Source organism: Pan paniscus, chromosome 8, assembly GCF_029289425.2.
Source record: "Pan paniscus chromosome 8, NHGRI_mPanPan1-v2.0_pri, whole genome shotgun sequence".
Lineage (NCBI taxonomy): Eukaryota > Metazoa > Chordata > Mammalia > Primates > Hominidae > Pan > Pan paniscus.
In genome coordinates, this window is record NC_073257.2 from 144,132,621 (window position 1) to 144,151,536 (window position 18,916).

The 18,916-nt window shown below is 54.9% G+C and overlaps 1 protein-coding gene across 22 annotated transcripts in view; it reads left to right on the forward strand.

Annotated features, from left to right (window-relative positions):
- Positions 1–18,605, forward strand: part of JAKMIP3 (Janus kinase and microtubule interacting protein 3) — a 157,467-nt gene extending 138,862 nt beyond the window's left edge. For 12 of the 22 annotated variants that reach the window (XM_055093495.2, XM_063607600.1, XM_055093494.1 and 9 more), the window contains 2 exons: positions 116–1,193; positions 16,157–18,605. In XM_055093495.2, coding sequence (XP_054949470.1) covers positions 116–553 — 438 coding nt within the window. In that variant the 3' untranslated portion in view covers positions 554–1,193; positions 16,157–18,605. Of the gene's footprint in view, positions 1–115; positions 5,726–16,156 lie in introns of those variants that run through there. The other 10 variants (XM_055093506.2, XM_055093511.2, XM_055093504.2 and 7 more) reach the window with 3 other exon arrangements.
- The last annotated feature ends 311 nt before the right edge of the window (positions 18,606–18,916 follow it).

An 18,916-nucleotide genomic window follows, 5' to 3' on the forward strand; every position in this document is an offset into this window, starting at 1 on the left:
GAGCAGGGCTCTCCCTCTCCATGAAGCCCCTCATCCCTCACCCCTCACCCCTCGCCCCTCACCCCAGCCAAGCGGAGCCTCGCTGACTCTGCACTCTACATTTCTTTTCTTCCAGCCCCACATTGAATCGGACCCTTTTCCTCCAGTGGGACCAGAGAGCAGGGACAAAATGGGACGTCGCGTCTCCATCCTGAAGACCCAGGGAGATTTGGTCTCTGCACGCCCGTCCCGTGGAGGAAGAGTGAGAAGGGGCAGTGTGTGGGGCGCGGAGCTGCCGTCCACGTGGGATGCGCCAGAACTAGAACTGGCTCTGCCGACTTCTCGGGGGCTTCTCCGGGAGAGGCCTGGCCTTGGCTGCTGGACCCTGGGTCCCTTCTCCCGGATGGCAGCCCTCCCATTTCCAGGGATGTGTAGCATTCCCTGCCAAGCAGGGGTGAGAACTGCTTCTGTGCAGAAGCACCAGCCGCGGGTCCCCTCCTCTCTCTTGGTTCTCACAGTAGCTGCCACTGGTGTCTGGAGGAAGATTTTCAGAAACAACAGAGGCTTGGCCTGATGACAAGATGAAAGCTGGACGGTGACCTTCATTCAGGAGAACCTGGAGGCTCCCTGGGATGGTCCTGGGAGGGCTCCCCGACGCCTCAGGGGCCCCTCCAATGCTGCAATGTGTTGCTGGGGTCCTGAGCACCCACTGGCCAACAGACCCCACATCCACCCTCGTTCATCATCATCTCTGTGGGGACAGACAAGAGCCGTGGCCGCCGCGGGCCGTGTGGTGCCATCAACCCTCTGCCTCCCTACTCAACCTGAGACAGGAAGGCCAAGATCCTGCCCAAGTCGCCAGCTGGGAGCACCACGGGACTGAGCCAAGGAAGGCGTGGGGAGCGTGGTGACAGGAGGTGGGACGAGGGGGCGGAGCTGGCTGGAACACGGATGCCAGAGGCTGCCTCCATAGTGAATCTCCAGAAGTCACAGAGGCCCTGGGCACCCAGAGCCACCCAGCCTGGAAGCCCCTGCACGGGCCAGCCCTGCAGGCCATGGACCCCGGCGGGCACCGAAGCCTCACCCCAAGCCTTTGCACACAAGGAGCAGCCCAGGTGGGGACGGCGGGCGCAAGAAGGGAACCGCGGGGACAGCCTTTCCCCTCCCGCCCTGTGTGGGGACGCTGCACGAGCTGTGGACCAAGAGGCTGACAGGTAAGGGCTGCCATCTGTCCACAGGGAGGGCCTTTTCCCTCCCGCCCTGTGTGGTGACACTGCACGGGCTGACACGCCTCCTTCCTGGCCTGCTGATTCTGCTTAGAGAACGCAGCCCCATTTGAGATGAGAATTAAATTTGCTGGTGCACCCTCCCTGCGAGGTGAGCCCCAGCTTCTTCACACCTCTGTGTCCCCGTCTGCACATGCGTGGCGCTGCCACCCCGTCCACTGCTGACACGTCAAGATCACCTCTCCCGCCGCTGACGGGACAGGGCCTGGGGGCTGGTGTGGAGCGTGGCGTGAGCTGTTGCTGGGGGCAGGGTCTGCAGACATGGTGCTCCACGGGGACCTGGCATCTGGCAGAGCTGGCCCTCCTCCCACTTGCAGGAGGAGGCTTGCGGGAATAGGGAGAAACCCCGTAGGTGCAATGAGGCCGCTGTCCGAGTGTGCCTCCCTCCACTGCTCCCGTGCACTTGAAGGTGGACGCCGCCCCACACTTGGACCCGGCACCTGAGGTGTCCGCTCTGGGGAGGTGACTCTGGGTGCTCCCAGCAGGGAGGGAGGGAGGTCAGGACTCTGGGCATGCTCCACCGTGGAGCTTTCCTCGCCAGTGGGGTTCCCTATGGGAGGGTTTGAGGATCCATTGTGTCTGTGGGACTCAGTGGGGCCCTGGGGCAGGGTGAGCCGGTTCTTGGGGAGGCAGTGGCAGCCCCATGGGGGGCCGCCCAGGGAGCGCTCCATCTCCCCCACCTCCGACCCACACCCTGTCCGAGAGCCACCTGTGTCTCCTGCAGTGGGCAGCGGCTGTGGGCCATGGGCACTGTTGTTCCCGGGAGATGCTCCCTGCGTAGAAAATGGGAGGGTGAGGAGGAGGTGCGACCACCACCCTGGACTCAGGAGAGGGCGGCAGCTCCATCTTCACCCTTGACTCAGGAGGGGTCCGCAGCGAGGAGGAGGTGCGAAGGGGGCGGCGGCTGCGTCTTGCAGGTCCCCTGGGGCGTGCTCTTCAGGCGCGTGGTGGACGAGGCAGCGTCCTCGTGGGGTCGGGACCTGGGTACCCAGCAGCATCTGGCTCCTGCATCCACCAAGTGCGCCCAGGCACAGCCTCAGGCCAGAAGGTTCGCTGCAGAGGTTCATTCTAGAAGGAGCGGGAGACCAGCAGTCCCAGCCCTGTCCAAGGACGCCCGCTGCTTGGCACACGAGGGCGCCGCAGGCCCACCATCCCTCAGGACATGGCTGCCGAGTCCCCAGAGACTTCTGGTCCCACAGCAAGAGCTGGAGCTCCAAGCATAACATCTCTAACTGTGCGGCAAGGACAGCGCAGCCAGAGGTCGGGAGCTCCACAGCCTCCAGGGTCCCCCGAGGGCGGCTGGGGACAGGGAACGCCCCACAGCGCAACAACACACACGGCGTGGACATACACACCTCCCCGCCATACGCACCTCCCCGCGGAGGCTTCCCGGCTGTGTCACTCCCACCCCCTGCGGGTCAGGCCTCACAGCAGGGGCAGGTGGACCATCCAGGCCATGCTAAGCCCCGAGCAGGTTCCCACAACAGGTCACAAAGGGGATGCCGGGCCAGGAGATGGGGGCCTGGGGAGCAAGGCCCCCCACAGCTGCCCTCGGTGACATCTGGGACTTGGACATCCATGGATGGCATCCCTGGATGGAGCCATTTCCTGGGTACTGGACCTGGAGGTGACTCGGAGCTTCTCCTGCTCCCAGCGTGTGTCCGTGGGGGCGGTCAGGGTAGACAGGCCACACCGTCATCAGGGAGGGGCAGCCGGCCGCCAACGTGCAGACTGTGTCTCAGGCCTGTCGGCATGGCGGGGACAGAGGTGGGCGGGCGCTGCTCCGCTTGGGGGCTGACAAGCCACAGGCTCATCGTGGACAAGGCGTCTGTACAGCTCCGCACAGAAGACTGTTCTCAGCCAGTCCCGTCAGCCTCCCGGGATCAGGGAGTGAGCCTCGAATGCTAGATCAGAAAGGAAAACGTGTGAGTCAATTGGCCCCAAGCGTCACATTGCACCAGGCGGAGCTGTCGGCCCCAGATGCTCGTGGAGGGCTGTCACCCAACCCTGCAGCTACCCCGGGGGTTGGGAAACCTGTGAGCAGAAACCTGTCCCCCGGAGCACCGGAAGAAATGCCCTCTTGAGCATGTTCAGTCAAGTGAGGAGAGGAGAGCAATGCCTTTGCAGGCTCCCTTGGGGGAGGTTACGGAGCGGGGACCTTGGGCCGAGGCCGCCAGCTCACAGGGCTCCTCTGAAGCGAGGTGGCTCTCATCTTCTCGGGATCCTCTCCCACCGCGTCTGCTCCGAGCGTGCAGTCTCCAGCGTGAGTCTGAAGGGTGTCAGGAAAGAGCTACTACCTAAACTTGCAGCCAGCAAGGGGCTTTTGTGCCCTAGTCCCCACTCCCAGCCCTGGACCAGCAACCCCACACCCACGGGAAGCAGAGGGCCCCTCACCCACAGCCCGGCAGGTGCACTGTGCGCCCTGCTCTGTGGCAGAGGAATTGCGACAATGTCCGTCCGAGTGTATTTTTGCCCAGTAAATGAGACGCGAGACGTTACTGTGCTGTCCCGGTGAGCATCTCCCTTCTCTCCAATTAGCTTTTTTCCCCAACTGTTTATTTTGAAATAATTTTAGACTTAAAGTTGCACAAATTGTGTAGAGTCCTGTGTACCCTTCAGCCTGCTTCCCCTGATGTCCCTGTCTTATTTTTTTCTTTTTTTTTTTTTTTTTTGAGACAGGGTCTTGCTCTGTCACCAGGCTGGAGTTCAGCGGCGCGATCTCTGCTCACTGCAACCTCCTCCTCCCCCTGGGTTCAAGCAGTTCTCCTGCCTCAGCCTCCCGAGTAGCCGGGATTACAGGCAGGCGCCACCACACTCAGCTAATTTTTGTATTTTTAGTAGAGACGGGGTTCCACCATGTTAGCCAGGATGGTCTCGAACTCCTGACCTCGTGATCTGCCTGCCTCGGCCTCCCAAAGTGCTGGGATTACAGGCATGAGCCCCTGCGCCCGGCCTGTCCCTGTCTTGCATAATCATGATAGATTTTCAAAACTTAACTCAGCCACACCCTGGGTTCTGGTTTCTCCAGGTTTCCTCCTGGCAAATGCTCCTTTCTGTTCCAGGACCCCACGTTGCATTCACTCATCCTGTCTCTGTAGTGCCTGCCATCAGTGACAGTTTTTTAGTTCTTCCTCGTCACTCTTGGCCTCGACGCTTGGATAAGAACTGGCGGGTTATTTTGTAGAAGGTTCCTCAGGAGGATCTGCCTGGCCTGTGGTGCCATGGAGATAATGCATCTCGGGGGAATGCCCCAGGAGTGATGGACCCTAAGTACCACACCAGGGTGCCCGAGGTGGGTGTGTTTCATCACCGAGGCCGTAACCTTGATCACTTGGCTAAGGGGGTGTCTGCCAGGGTCTCCACTGAGAAGGAGTCCTTTGTAATCTATGCGTGTATTGGGGGAGATTCGCCGAGACTGAAAAGACCACGTTTCTCTGTGAACGTTGCCCCAATCTCCGCACCCGTTGGTGGATCTTCCCTGCAGCACGTCTTCCTGTGGGGACGTCCTCTCCCCCTTCCTTCTATTTCATTGGTTAGAATTTTCCTATAGAGAAGACCTGCCCCTTTTCTCCTATTTCTTTGCTTATGTATCACACTGTATGCTTCCAGCCGTTCAGTCTGTCCCTGGGTCATGGCCCAGCGAGGCTGTTAATGTCTTTTCACCCAGACGCTGCCGCGGAGCCTCCAGCGCTCCTCCAGGCCGGCGCCCTGCAAAGCACTCTCTTCCTCTCTGTCCCCACAAGGCGGGGTCCATAACCCCTTCCCCAAGGAGCTCTGGCTTCTGTGTTGGAGAGCAGTGTTCAGAAACCAAGGTCTCTGGACCGGGGTGTGCTTGTTGCTACTGGGGTTGACAGTATTTCTAGGCTGTCTCAGAGACAGCCTGGAAATACATGTGCAAACCCACACACCTGTGCTTTTCGCCTTCCCTCTCTCCTTCCTTCTCTCTCTCTTTCCTTCTCTCTCTCTCTCCTTCCCTCTCCCTCTCCTTCTCCCTCTCCTTCCTTCTCTCTCTCTCTCCTTCCCTCTCCCTCTCCTTCTCCCTCTCCTTCCCTCTCCCTCCCTCCCTCCCTCCCTCTCCTTCCCTCTCTCTCTCCCTCTCCTTCCCTCTCTCCCTCTCCTTCCCTCTCTCTCTCCTTCCCTCTCTCTCTCCCTCTCCTTCCCTCTCTCTCTGCCTCTCCTTCCCTCTCTCTCTGCCTCTCCTTCCCTCTCTCTCTGCCTCTCCTTCCCTCTCTCTCTCCCTCTCCTTCCCTCTCTCTCTCCCTCTCCTTCCCTCTCTCCCTCCCTCTCCTTCCCTCTCTCTCTCCCTCTCCCTGCCTCTCCTTCCTTCTCTCTCTCCCTCTCCTTCCCTCTCTCTCTCCCCCCTCTCCTTCCCTCTCTCTCTCCCCCCTCTCCTTCCCTCTCTCTCTCCCCCCTCTCCTTCCCTCTCTCTCTCCCCCCTCTCCTTCCCTCTCCCTCCCTCTCCCTCCCTCTCCTTCTCCTTCCCTCTCCTTCCCTCTCCTTCCCTCTCCTTCCCTCTCCTTCCCTCTCCCTCTCCTTCCCTCTCCTTCCCTCTCCTTCCCTCTCCTTCCCTCTCCTTCCCTCTCCTTCCCTCTCCTTCCCTCTCCCTCTCCTTCCTGCTCCTTCCCTCTCCTTCCCTCTCCTTCCCTCTCCTTCCCTCTCCTTCCCTCTCCCTCTCCCTCTCCTTCCCTCTCCTTCCCTCTCCCTCCCTCTCCCTCTCCTTCCCTCTCCCTCTCTTTCCCTCTCCTTCCCTCTCCCTCTCCTTCCCTCTCCTTCCCTCTCCCTCTCCTTCCCTCTCCTTCCCTCTCCCTCTCCCTCTCCTTCCCGCTCCCTCTCCCTCTCCTTCCCGCTCCCTCTCCTTCCCTCTCCCTCTCCTTCCCGCTCCCTCTCCCTCTCCTTCCCGCTCCCTCTCCCTCTCCTTCCCGCTCCCTCTCCTTCCCTCTCCCTCTCCTTCCCGCTCCCTCTCCCTCTCCTTCCCGCTCCCTCTCCCTCTCCCTCCCGCTCCCTCTCCCTCTCCTTCCCGCTCCCTCTCCCTCTCCTTCCCGCTCCCTCTCCCTCTCCTTCCCGCTCCCTCTCCCTCTCCTTCCCTCTCCCTCTCTTTCCCTCTCCTTCCCTCTCCCTCTCCTTCCCTCTCCTTCCCTCTCCCTCTCCTTCCCTCTCCTTCCCTCTCCCTCTCCCTCTCCTTCCCGCTCCCTCTCCCTCTCCTTCCCGCTCCCTCTCCTTCCCTCTCCCTCTCCTTCCCGCTCCCTCTCCCTCTCCTTCCCGCTCCCTCTCCCTCTCCTTCCCTCTCCCTCTCCTTCCCGCTCCCTCTCCCTCTCCTTCCCGCTCCCTCTCCCTCTCCTTCCCTCTCCCTCTCCTTCCCGCTCCCTCTCCCTCTCCTTCCCGCTCCCTCTCCCTCTCCTTCCCGCTCCCTCTCCCTCTCCTTCCCGCTCCCTCTCCCTCTCCTTCCCGCTCCCTCTCCCTCCCGCTCCCCCTCCCTCCCCCTCCCTCCCTCTCCCTCCCTCTCCCTCCCTCTCCCTCTCCTTCCCGCTCCCTCCCCCTCCCTCTCCTTCCCGCTCCCTCCCTCTCCCTCCCTCTCCCTCCCGCTCCCTCCCCCTCTCCCTCTCCTTCCCTCTCCCTCTCCCTCTCCTTCCCTCTCCCTCTCCTTCCCTCTCCCTCCCTCTCCCTCTCCCTCTCCCTCTCTCTCCCTCTCTCTCCCTCTCCCTCTCTCTCCCTCTCTCTCCCTCTCCCTCTCCCTCCCTCTCCCTCCCTCTCCCTCCCTCTCCCTCTCCCTCTCCCTCCCTCTCCCTCCCTCTCCCTCTCCCTCCCTCTCCCTCCCTCTCCTTCCCTCTCCTTCCCTCTCTCTCTCTCCCTCTCCTTCCCTCTCTCTCTCTCCCTCTCCCTCCCTCTCTCTCTCCCCCTCCCTCCCTCTCTCTCTCTCTCCCCCTCTTTCCCTCTCTCTCTCCCCCTCCTTCCCTCTCTCTCTCCCTCTCCCTCTCCTTCCCTCTCTCTCTCCCCCTCCTTCCCTCTCTCTCTCTCCCTCCTTCCCTCTCTCTCTCTCCTCCTCTTTCCCTCTCTCTCTCCCCCTCCTTCCCTCTCTCTCCCCCTCCTTCCCTCTCTCTCTCTCCCCCTCCTTCCCTCTCTCTCTCTCCCCCTCCTTCCCTCTCTCTCTCTCTCCCCCTCCTTCCCTCTCTCTCTCTCTCCCCCTCCTTCCCTCTCTCTCTCCCCCCTTCCCTCTCTCTCTCTCTCCCCCTCCTTCCCTCTCTCTCTCTCCCCCTCCTTCCTTCTCTCTCTCTCTCTCTCCCCCTCCTTCCCTCTCTCTCTCATCATCTACCTACCTATCTAATGCTGTTACAAAACCACAAGTTCTTAGTGATGCCTCCAATTCCAGGCCAATGGTGTGTGGTTCTTCGCAGCCATCTTCCCCTCCTTGTTTGTGACACTGGCGGTAGCAGATACTTGGCGCTTGCTGTCCGCAATGTACCTCTCATCTGTTCAGCCCTGGCATACACCCATGTTGCCTCAGGATTGCTAACCCAGACCCTGTAGGAAACAGATGCCCCAGCTGGAGCACAGTTCCTTTCCCCCCAGCCTCACGGTGTCCACACATAACACTGTTTTCCAAACAACTCAGGTGGGGTCTCTTCTTACCCACCCTCCCTAGGGCTGCTCATTTGTAATACAGCCAGGTGCCTTTGTACAGCTGATATTTCATTCATGTTTCTTCACATATTGACTCTTTGAAAAAATTTACATGTAGTACAATTGACTATGGTATGCTTGCGGTGGTGTGTGGTGGCCTGCGGTATGTTCATGGTGGGGTGTGTGTGGTGTGTCTGTGGTGTGTTCGTGGTGGTGTGTGGTGTGTCTGTGGTGTGTTTGTGGTGGTGTGTGGTGCGCCTGTGGTGGTCTCTGGTGTGTCTGGTGGTTTCTGCTGTGCTTGTGGTGGTGTGTTTGTGGTGTGTGTGGTGTGTCTGCAATGGCTTTCTGGGTTGTGACCCATGCACAGCGCATGCATCCACCAACCCAGCCCCAACACAGACCGTCCCATCCCCGAGCTGCCTCCTGCTGCCTGTGCAGCGGCCCCTTCCTGGCAGCCCTGACCTGTTTCTCATTGTGTCAGTTTTGCCTCTTCCGCATCAGGTAAATAGAGTCACATAGTGCAGCTTTGGGGATCTGGCTGTGTTTACATTCAGCAAAACCCACATAAGGTTCCTTGTGCTGTGTGGCTCTGTGGGCTCTGTGGGCTCTGTGGGCTCCGTGGGCTCCGTGGCCTCCATGGGCTCTGTGGCCTCCGTGGGCTCAGTGGGCTCCGTGGGCTCCGTGGGTTTTCCTTCTGTTCCCGAGCGGAATCCCCTCGGGTGAAAGGACCACAGTGCACCAGGGGCTTGTTGAAGGACGTCAGGGTGGTTTCCGGTTTGGGACAAATGTGAACAAAACTGCTATAATGTGTGACAGGTTTTTTCACGAAAGCAAGTCTTCCTTCTCTTGGGTAAATACCTAGGACTGGGTCTGCTGGATTACATGGTGAGTGCATGCTTACTTTTTATAAGTAACTGTTGTCCAGAGTGACTGTTTCATTTTGCATTTCCACCGGTGCTGGGAGGATTTCCGTTGCCCCACACGCAACGTCTTCACAGGTTAGGCTGGTTCTCCTTATTTGGTCCCTTCCAATAGAGGGGGAGTGGCATCTTATTTGGGGTTTCATTTGCATCTCGCTTCTGACTAATGATGTTGAGCATCTTTTTGTGTGTTGATTTTCCATACGTATACCTTCTTTGGTGAAACATCTGTTCAGATCATTTGCCCATTTTTGAATTGGGTTGTTTGCTTTGTTATTCCTGAGTTTTGAGAGGCTCTTCCTCTATTCTGGATACGTGCCATTATCAGATACACCACTGAAAAGTATTTCTTCCAGTCTGTCTTTCGTCTTTTCATTCCCTTGAGTGTCATTTAAAGAGCAGAAATTCTTAATTTTGATGAAGTCTAATTTATCTACTTTAAAAAAATGAAGCATGGTTTTTGATGTTAGAACTAAGAAAACCTTGCCTAACTCAAAGTCACAAATATTTTCTCCCATTTCCTTCTAGAATCTGTGGTTTTATGTCTTAAATTTAAAACACCTGTGATTCACTTTGAGTTAACTTTTGCATATGGGGCTCAGTATGGATTGAAGTTTATTTTTTGCATGTGAATGTCCACCCAAGAACATCCTTGTCTCCTTCCACCCCATGGTCAATAACTCCTCCTTTTTGTTATTAAAGTCCCTTCTGCTTGGCTCTGTAGTCAGTGCCATCCTGGCTGGGGTGTCCACCTTACTCTGCCACCACAAGATGGGAAAGCAGGGATGCTAGTGGGGTCCCTTGAGCCGGCAGAGCCAGCGTGTCTGGTCCCCATTTGACCCCAGGGTGGGCTGGATCTCTAGGGCCTGGGCCTGTGGCCACTCAGGGTCTGGAAGCTCGAGGTGTGTTGATTAACTGTCAGCAGGTTCAGATTTACAGCTTCTGTGGAGCAGGCGCCTGAATGCCAATGAGCAGCGCTGCTCTTCTGAGCTGGGTCACAGACTGCCGCCTCCATGCTGCTGCTGGAGATGATGTCTGTTTGGTCATCTTAAAATCCAGGGATTTTAAAAGGCTGCCCCTGTTCAGGATGTATCCACAGTTCATGGCCATCGTGCATGATGAAGCAGGAAGCTTCACTTAAAAGAAATGTGTAATGCTCTGCATCATAGACCAGTGAAATTGTTTTCTTACTGAATTTGTCTATATTGTTAAAGAAAGAGAAATACAAGATGAGGTGTTTAGAAACAGCTCACCCAAGTGTGAACAATTAGTCCTTTGGGGCTGTCCCCTCCCAGGGCAGTTGCTGAGCTGGGGGAAGTGCCCCTCCCTGAGTACTGCCCAGGCACTGCCTGTCTCTCTTGGAAGCAGAGGCTGCCAGATCCCGATCAGGGGGCGGAGTCTTCAAGGTGCCCCACCATGTTCCCTGCAGGATCTGCCCCCCAGCAACTGCCCATTAAGGCAGCTTCATCAGCCAGGGCTCCAGCCCCAAGAGGGAACGGGGAGGGGCTCCGCCCTGGGCTCAGCCGTGTGTTTGTCTGATGGCAGAAGCAGCTCCCGTGCAGCCTCCAGCTCACAGGCAGCCATGGGGTCACGTTGCATTTGCATGGCAGAACCAGCGGGAGGGTCCCTGCTGGCAGCTCCTGCCTGGTCCCCTCATCCTCAGCACAGCATCGTCCTCGTGCTTCTTGGTGCACAGCATGGCCTTGGTCCTGGTGTTGGTGTGTGCCTCGCTCTTGCTGCTGGTCTGCAGCAGCTGCTTGCTCATTTCGTCCCTTCATTGTTACATCTGTGGCTTGCCACCCAAAACAAACACTGACCTCTGACTTCGTGGCCCATCCCATCCCCTCCCCGTGAGGGCTTTGTGCAGTGCTTTGTAGCAGACACGTTTCCACAACGCAGACTACTAACCGCTATACGATCACGGCAGCAGACACGTTTCCAAAAGGCAGACTCTTTAATTGTGTTTGAAATCTTTGTTAACAGGCATTTTTTTGGGTGTTTGTGCTTGGAATCACTCTGCAGGGATTCAGCCATGTGCACCCTCCAATCTGCGACCTCGTGCTGGGGCTTTACCTCCCCTATGGTGGACATTTGGTTATTTCCAGGCTTCTGCTTGTTATGAGTGCTGCTTCTTGAACATTCCTGTGGAGTCTCCGGATGCGCTGGTGCCGCGACTCCTCATGGGTCACATTAGGAGTTGGAATCTTTGACTTTGGGAGATGATGCCAACCTCTTTTCTGGTTCCTATTGGCTTTGGAGCTATTTCTCTTTGCTCTTTGTTTAGAATCTTTCTGTTTTTACCAAGGGCAAAGATGTTTCTCAAATGTTACTGGGTGATTTGCACAAAACCTCAGAAACTGAACGACTGACTTGAAACCATGAGTCCCCCTCCCCGCTTTATTGCTCTATTGTCTAATTTATTCTTTTCAGCCAGCAGCTTACAGCCTGCGGGCCAGCTGTCCTGCAATCTATAATGCAACCATCTTGGTTAAAGCAATAATGGATCCTTTTACTAGCCTGGCCATGGGGCCGTTAATAGGGGATGTCATTATTAGAGAAGCCAATTTCAGAAAGGGTAGCTGGGCATCGCTGCGGAGGCCTGTGAGAACAGCTGCCGCCACCAGATACAAAATGAAACCAGGAACCCATGGAGAACAGGCAGAAAGTGTGCGCACGTGTGTGCACACATGCCAGTGTGTGGGGGGAGTGTGCCTGTGCATTTGGTCATGGTGTGTATACACTTGCTCCTGTGCCCTGGGTAGTGTGCATGTGTGTGTGCACACTGCATTTGGTCGTGGTGTGTATACACCTGCTCCTGTGCCCTGGGTAGTGTGTGTGTGTGTGTGTGCACGCGCACACTGTGCATTTGGTCGTGGTGTGTGCACACCTGCTCCTGTGCCATGGGTAGGGTGCGTGTGTGTGCACACTGTGCATTTGGCCGTGGTGTGTATACACTTGCTCCTGTGTCCTGGGTAGTGTGCGTGTGTGTGTCCACACTGTGCATTTGGCCGTGGTGTGTGTGCATCTGCTCTTGTGCCCTGGGTAGTGTGTGTGTGTGTGTGTGTGTGCACACTGCATTTGGTGGTGTGTGTGCACCTGCTCCTGTGTCCTGGGTAGTGTGCGTGTGTGTGCACACTGTGCATTTGGCCGTGGTGTGTATACACCTGCTCCCATGCCCTGGGTAGTGTGCGTGTGTGTGTGCACCTGCTCTTGTGCCCTGGATAGTGTGTGTGTCTGTGCACACTGTGCATTTGGTTGTGTGTGAACCTGCTCCTGTGCACCCGCTTCTGTGCACCCACTTCACTGTCCCACCTGCCACCTGCACCATCAAAGTGGCTTCTGCCTTTATTATTTATTAGGGAGCTGTAGAGCCAAAATCAGTAGGAGGGTGACCCAGAGCAGAGCACCACGTGCCTGAGGACTGTCCCAGGATGGGAGGATCATTCCAGCATCCGTGTGAGCCACATGGGGCTCCGCCATGGTGGCTGGGGAGAGGATGACCTCAGAGGCGGCCCTGGGCAGACAGGGAGTTGATAACAGCACTGGTCCCCTCTGTAGAGTTGAGAGAGACCCCATGAAGGGGGTAGAGGAGGAAGAGGGAGGAGGAGGCACAGCCTGTGTCTGGGTAAGGTCTGTTTCATATTTTCCCCAAATCAGAGCTTCAAGAAAAAAATACCTTGACTGTGGGCAGAGTTAGTGGCTGCCATTTGTTTCTGTTTGGTTTGAAAATGTTTGGCTAAAGTTTCTCAGACGAAAGAGCATATGGAGGAAGGTCCTGTTCTCGGCCCTCGCTCCATGTCCTATCAGCTGGGAATCTGTGTATTTGTGGGGCGGTGTTGGGGAAGAGCAAGGATCCAGACTGCAGGGTCTCACCCCCTCCCAAGCGGCTCACCCTGTGTGAGAACCCTGGGGTTGCTTGTCTCATGCACATTTTTGGAAACTGAGGCTGTAGGTCCCGAGCCTTCCAGTGGCGTTCATCATCTGTTGATTCTGAAGCAGGCAGAGTTCCGGACCCCAGGAAGGTTCTTGTCTTCCTTGCCAACTGAGTTATGTTTCCAAACAGTTGAGATCCCAGTGGAAATTTCCAGCACACACAGACGGCAGGGGCCTGTTCCTCCGGCTCTGTTTTGACATCAATCAGAATGCTGTTTCCTGATCCATATGTACGACTACGTCTGCACGTGGTACCCGTGGTGGTATTGATGAGGGTTCTGCCCTGCAGCTTTTAGCGAGGTTCTGGTGCCTTCGTGCCCGTGGGGCTGGGGGCTCCGACCTGTGGAAATGCCCTGTGTCAGCCCTGGGTGGTGCCCCAGGCATGCTGCCATCTCCTGTCCCTGCTGCCGCCCTTGGCACTGTCCAATGAGCCAAGTTCATGATTGTGGTTGTCAACTTGTTCCTACACTTCATCATCTATCCTCGTTGCAGCCCAAGATGAAATTACCCAGGCTTTCCCCTCCAGCGTGAAGGGCAGGGGCCCTCAGTGCTCATCCTCCCCTAGCATCATGCACGGTCACGGGGCTGTATTTGTTGACGGGACTTTTGGGCTCCCCGGGCTCTGAGCTGGTTGGGGCTCCACCTGCACCATGCCTGAGCTCCCCACATCCTACCTCTCTCCTGTCACTCGAAGCTCAGCCACCTGAGCAGCACTTTCCTGCCCCCTCCCTGAGAACTGGGAGCTCTTGGGATGAGGATTGTCTGGGTTTCTCCCGCGGAACCTTTGCTGTGGCACTGATACACTCACATAAACATTTGCCGTGTGAATGGCCAAGTACGTAAAAGAATGCGCTCCCTGAAGGCAATTCGCAGCCCCATGCTCCCCCCACCCCCCACACTTCTAGGCAACAGTGAAAGCACATGTTCTGGGGGTCCCTGAGACCACCTGCATCTCTGGGGACTCGCTAGGATTCACAGGACTCAGCACACAGTCACACCACAGCAGGGCCACACAACGGCAGGGTCGCACCACAACAGGGCCACACCACGGCAGGGTCGCACCACAGCAGGGTCACGCCACGGCAGGGTCACACCACAACAGCCACACCATGGCACAGCCACACCATTATCGCAGCCCTATAATCGGGAGGCATGGCTGGATCTGCAAGGGAAGAGTTCACAGGCACAGCCTGGAGAGGCCTGTGAGCAGACTTCCTGTGCTCTCTCCCCTCCCATGCTCTTCCCCCTCGAGGTGCACACGGGGCACACACTCCCTCCAGCAGCAAAACACAGCCCCATATATGCAGTGTTTCTGCTCGGGGAATTCCAGCTAAGACCCAAAATTCATGGTTTTGATTTGGGGGCTACTCAGTTGTGCGCCCCCCGCCCACTAACATGCCAGGCCCTCAAAAGAAAGGCTGGTGTTTGCCACGAATCACATTGTTTGCACAGTCTAGGCAGGAACCTCCTCACTAAAGGAATGCTTCGAAGCCAAGTTCCCAGACGCCAGCCAATGGCCACCGTTGCAAGCAGGCACTTCTGCAGCTAGCAGCCTCAGGCCTGTCCACAGAGACACTCTTGAGTGAGGACTCTGGGGTGCCAGAGCTTGCTTGGGGGCATTGAGGAGCCCCATGGAGCCACAGAGACCAAGGCCAGACCCATGGATGGCTGCCTCCCACCTGTCCTGTGCCTGACATGGCTCCAGTCTGGATGAGGTCCTCAGCTGACTGTGAGGGACAGTGCCCAGAAAGGGGAGGGTGGGTGGGAGGGAGAAGATCACATCCCCTAGAAGAGACGGAACAGACGGGGTGGGGCGGAAGGGATATGGGAAGACTGCAAACCTGGAAGCAGAACTCGTGTGTGTGTGTGTGTAGTGTGTGTGCATGCATGTGCTGTCTGTGTGGTGTGTTGTGTATGCATGTGTGTATATATCATGTGCATGTGTGTGCTGTGTGTGAGTGGTGTCTTTGGGCATGTGCATGTATGTGTATGTGTTGTGCATTGCATGTGCCTGTATGTGTATTTTGCATTGTGTGTACACAGGTACAGTGCATTTGTGCGTATTGTGTGGGCATGTGTGTGTAGTGTATTGTGTGTACATGCATGTGCAGTGTGTATGTGCTGTTTGCACATGTGCAGGTATGTGTATTGTGCATTGTGTGTACGTGCACATGTAGTGTGTGTGTGTGAGTGGTATGTTGCGGCCATGGATGGGGCAGAAAGTCTCCTGTTCTGGAAATAGGGCAGTGAGTGGAGTGTGCTGACAATGGAGAGCAGCAGCTGGCTCTGGAGAGGGATCAAGTGACCACAGGAAACCAAATGCTCTGGTCTTGTTCCTTCAATTTGGGGAGTGAGTTTTTAAAATTCAGCACCATATTTTCAACAAGACCTCTGTTCTCTATTTGCATGTGCCTAGTTCATACTCCAGGCAGTTGATCACATAATTCAGAGAGGCATTGACGGGGTGGGAGTGTTTCTGGGTAGGTGTCCAGATCCCCGGCCCTGCTCAGCCTGGAAGTGTCACCGAGGGAAATCCCTGTTTTACATGGGGCTTCACCTTTTCCCTCTGTAAAATAGGAGGGCTGGACTGGCAGGTCCCCTTCCTCCTGTACCTTCTAGAGATTGATGGTTCCAGGACAACCTATTTAGAAACGAACCCGATTAAAGGCACAAAGAACAAGGTGCCATGTTAACTGCAGCAGAGATTTCAACTGTGACGCTTAATACGGGAAGAAGTAAACATGTATGTGTCATTTGACTACATTTATTTTTCATTCTGTTTGAGGTAATATCTGCTTACTTAGAAGTTAGGTTAAAAAATCAAAAACCAAAAAACTCTTCAGACCTCTCCTAGATTAGAAAACCGTGGTGTCTCTACGGCCGGGCCCTCTGCCTCTGTCCCAGCGTGCCCTCGCTCCCGCCCCTCTGCCCACGTGGCCTCCCACCCGATGCTGCCATGCCCCAGGGACTGATCCGGGGCCCGCCCTTGTGAAAAGCAGATCCTTCATAACTTCTTCAAAAACATGAAAAAATGGAAAGGTAATAAAAACTTTGAACCTAGCAGAGGCCCACTTTCTAAGCAATGAGGGAAGTTGGGTAGAAACCGGGCCGCTGGCCCAGACACGGTGAGAAACATCCAAGGTCACTTCTGTAGGGGCTTTGTGGGGAGCATGGACTCATCTTCCTGAGAGTGTGTCCTTCGGTGGGTGCCAGGTGCGTCTCCCGGGCTGGAGGCTCAGGACGTGGCGCTGTAGCTGGTGCTGGACCCATGAGGGCAGTGCCTGCCATTGGCTCAGTGACCATCCTGTGCAGAGCCAGTGCCTGGTCAAGGCCCCAACTGCCTTGAGTGCTGACCTGTGGTGGGTCACACACATTCCCCAGGTCGTCACAGTAAACGGCGTTTTCTCCACTCTTTTTCAGAGAGGAAGCAGTGCATTGGTGAAGGCAACGTTAGGTGTGATTTCCACTCCTGCTGGGAGACCCGGGCCGCAGCCCAGGAGCTTCGTCCAGCCTGTGGATGGAGCCTGACTGGCTGCAGATGGAACTTCTGTGTCCTCCCACCCTAGGTGGGCTAAGGTTCTGCTCTCAGAGCTGAATTGACAGGAGGTGTGTGTGTGTGCTCACTTGCGTGCACAAGCATGCGTTTATGCATGTTTTCATGCAACCAGAAGAGCCATTCGTGGGATTTAGCCATTTCGAGGCACCTAGAAGTTGAGGCAGCCAGCTGTGCAGCCAGGTGTGACTGTTACTGGCAGCATTGTATAAAAGACACGACTCAGCTGCCGTAGGGAGGACTGGGTTGTCTGGAAGTATTAGGCTCATTTTATATTTGTGTCAGAAGAAATGTCTGACTTTGGGGCAGATGACACAGTGGCTGCGGACCAGGCATGGCTCCCTAGGTTGAAATCAGGGAAAAGCTAATAGTATCAGACAGATATGCTTTTTCTTTGGTGGCTGCAGGATTTCTGCTGGAAAATGCACTATTAATCAGCACTTGTCCAAGAAAGACCCATCCATTTCTGTTGTCATTCAAGCCACAGTTCCTGATTTACTCGGCAAGATACTGGGCCAGTTCAATGTCTCTAGCTGAGCCTGACCTCGGGGTTTGCGTCTCGAGTCTGAAATCCTGTTTAGTCCTCTGTGCATAGTTTTGTCTCATTTTAACGACTGCATCTTCTTGGCACATTTATTATACTCACAACTGAATGGCACACAATAGCCTTGTGTTAATAAAAGCTACCGTGGCGCTGTGGGTGAACCGCTGGGTTGAAGTCCGATGGACTCTACGATGCAGGCATCCAGAAATATGTTGTAACTCTACCTGGCTCCCTGCCAGCCTGGCCTCCTCCTCTGGGAGAGCTCCTGGCATGGTCCCAATGTGTACCTGCATGGGAACAACAGCTGCATGGGCCAGCTGTTTCGGATCTAAAGATGTGCAGTGAAACTCACATTCCCAGATTCACATCCCTCATGTTTATTTGGGTCATCATGGTTTAGCATGTTGTATATATGTCTGGAGCACTTCATACACCTCTATCCACCACAGATACTCTTAATCACAGTTCTGTAATAATAAGGCAAACTATACGGCAAAGAGAAACATGTAAATATGTACCAAATCCTTATGAAGTTGTAATTGTTTATATGTAAAAAGTATGTATATAGGAAAGGGAGAAGGTGCAAGGAATGTGCTGAATAACCAAACTGCATCGCGTCTCTGCCCCATTCCTGAAAGCACACATCTAGTTGGAGCGTCAGTTCCTCTCCTTAGATATCATTGTTTTCACTCGTCTATCATAGGCACCTTCTTTACATCTGATTACAATACCCAGCATTTCAGAACTGGGTTTTTGCCCCCAAAAAGGTAAATATGAGCATTCATCACTGACTCCTCCTGGTCCAGTGAGCAGCAGCAGAATTCAAGTATTTAAAAATAAGGTGCATTTCTAAATTGCAGGCTATACCTTCTTTTCCAAACCAATGGGCTAGAGTGAATTTCCTCCAAGTACTTGGGCTGTCTTACTGCTAGCTCTTCTAACAGGGGAAGTCTGTATGAATGCATCACCCCCTAATAAGGCAAGAGGAAGGACCCTGAAATGTTGCCAGAAATGTTTACTGTTACATCAACATTTACATTATATTAACATCATCACACTCTGTGTTCAACACACAGAACAACATAGATACTCTAGTTTGTCTAAAGTAAAAATCCACATAAATAGCAGATTCCTTTGTTGACACCAGTGTGGTGTTTACCTTGTGCCCATGGTCCAGATTTTGAGCTGGAGAAGGACTATGGCTGTTCCTTAAAGTCTCTGCCCTTGCAGAATCTGTAGCCTTCAGGATACCCCGAGTGCCTTACAGGGCTTGTGAACACCGATACTAGAAGTCAAAAAGAAGAGAGTGCCCAAGTGTGGGTTTGGAGGCACTGACGCATTCGCCAACTCACCGTCATCCCATCCTTGAAACCCTGAGAGAGTGTGTGTGTTTTATCACAGTAATGGAATTCAGTTTAGGCTCAGGAAACTCATATTGTGAATATAGGTATCAAATCATATATTTGTTTACTGTATATTTTTTAAAAAGCTTTATTGTAAATTTATGCAAAAACTAACCGGGCCTGTTTTCTTACGGCGGCATGCCAGGTAGTGTGTGTATTCTCCCAGGCACTCCCTTCATAGTCACCCTCTAACCACGTGACATTCCGTTCCATGCTAAGCAGTATTCACAGGCCTAAAATAGGTTTGTATGGTGATCTACAAGATTTTACAAATATTTTTGTATTGTGATTCCTATGATATATACCAGAGAATTTTTTACTCGTTTGTAAATTATTGTACAGTTTTAATAAAAAATGTTTTAAATCTTAGACGATTAAAGTCCCCTCAAAGGTATTAAAGTTTGAACTGAAAGCCGTATGAGCCATTTCTGCACTTCTGAGTTCATTCTCTGAACAGTGCCTCTGCACACCAGAAACGGAGTCCGCGCCTTCCGCCCACTGTGGAGGAAAGCCCCAGTTCTCACCTGCGAGATCACCTGGAGGGCAAGCTCTGCAGTCGGGTGCCTGGCAGCACCTGGCTCCGGTCGACCACCTGGGAGGCTCCCTCCTGTGGCTGTTGGTCAAATGTGAACCATGGAAGAGATCAGACAGTTAGGAAAGGGATGGAACTTCTGCACGTG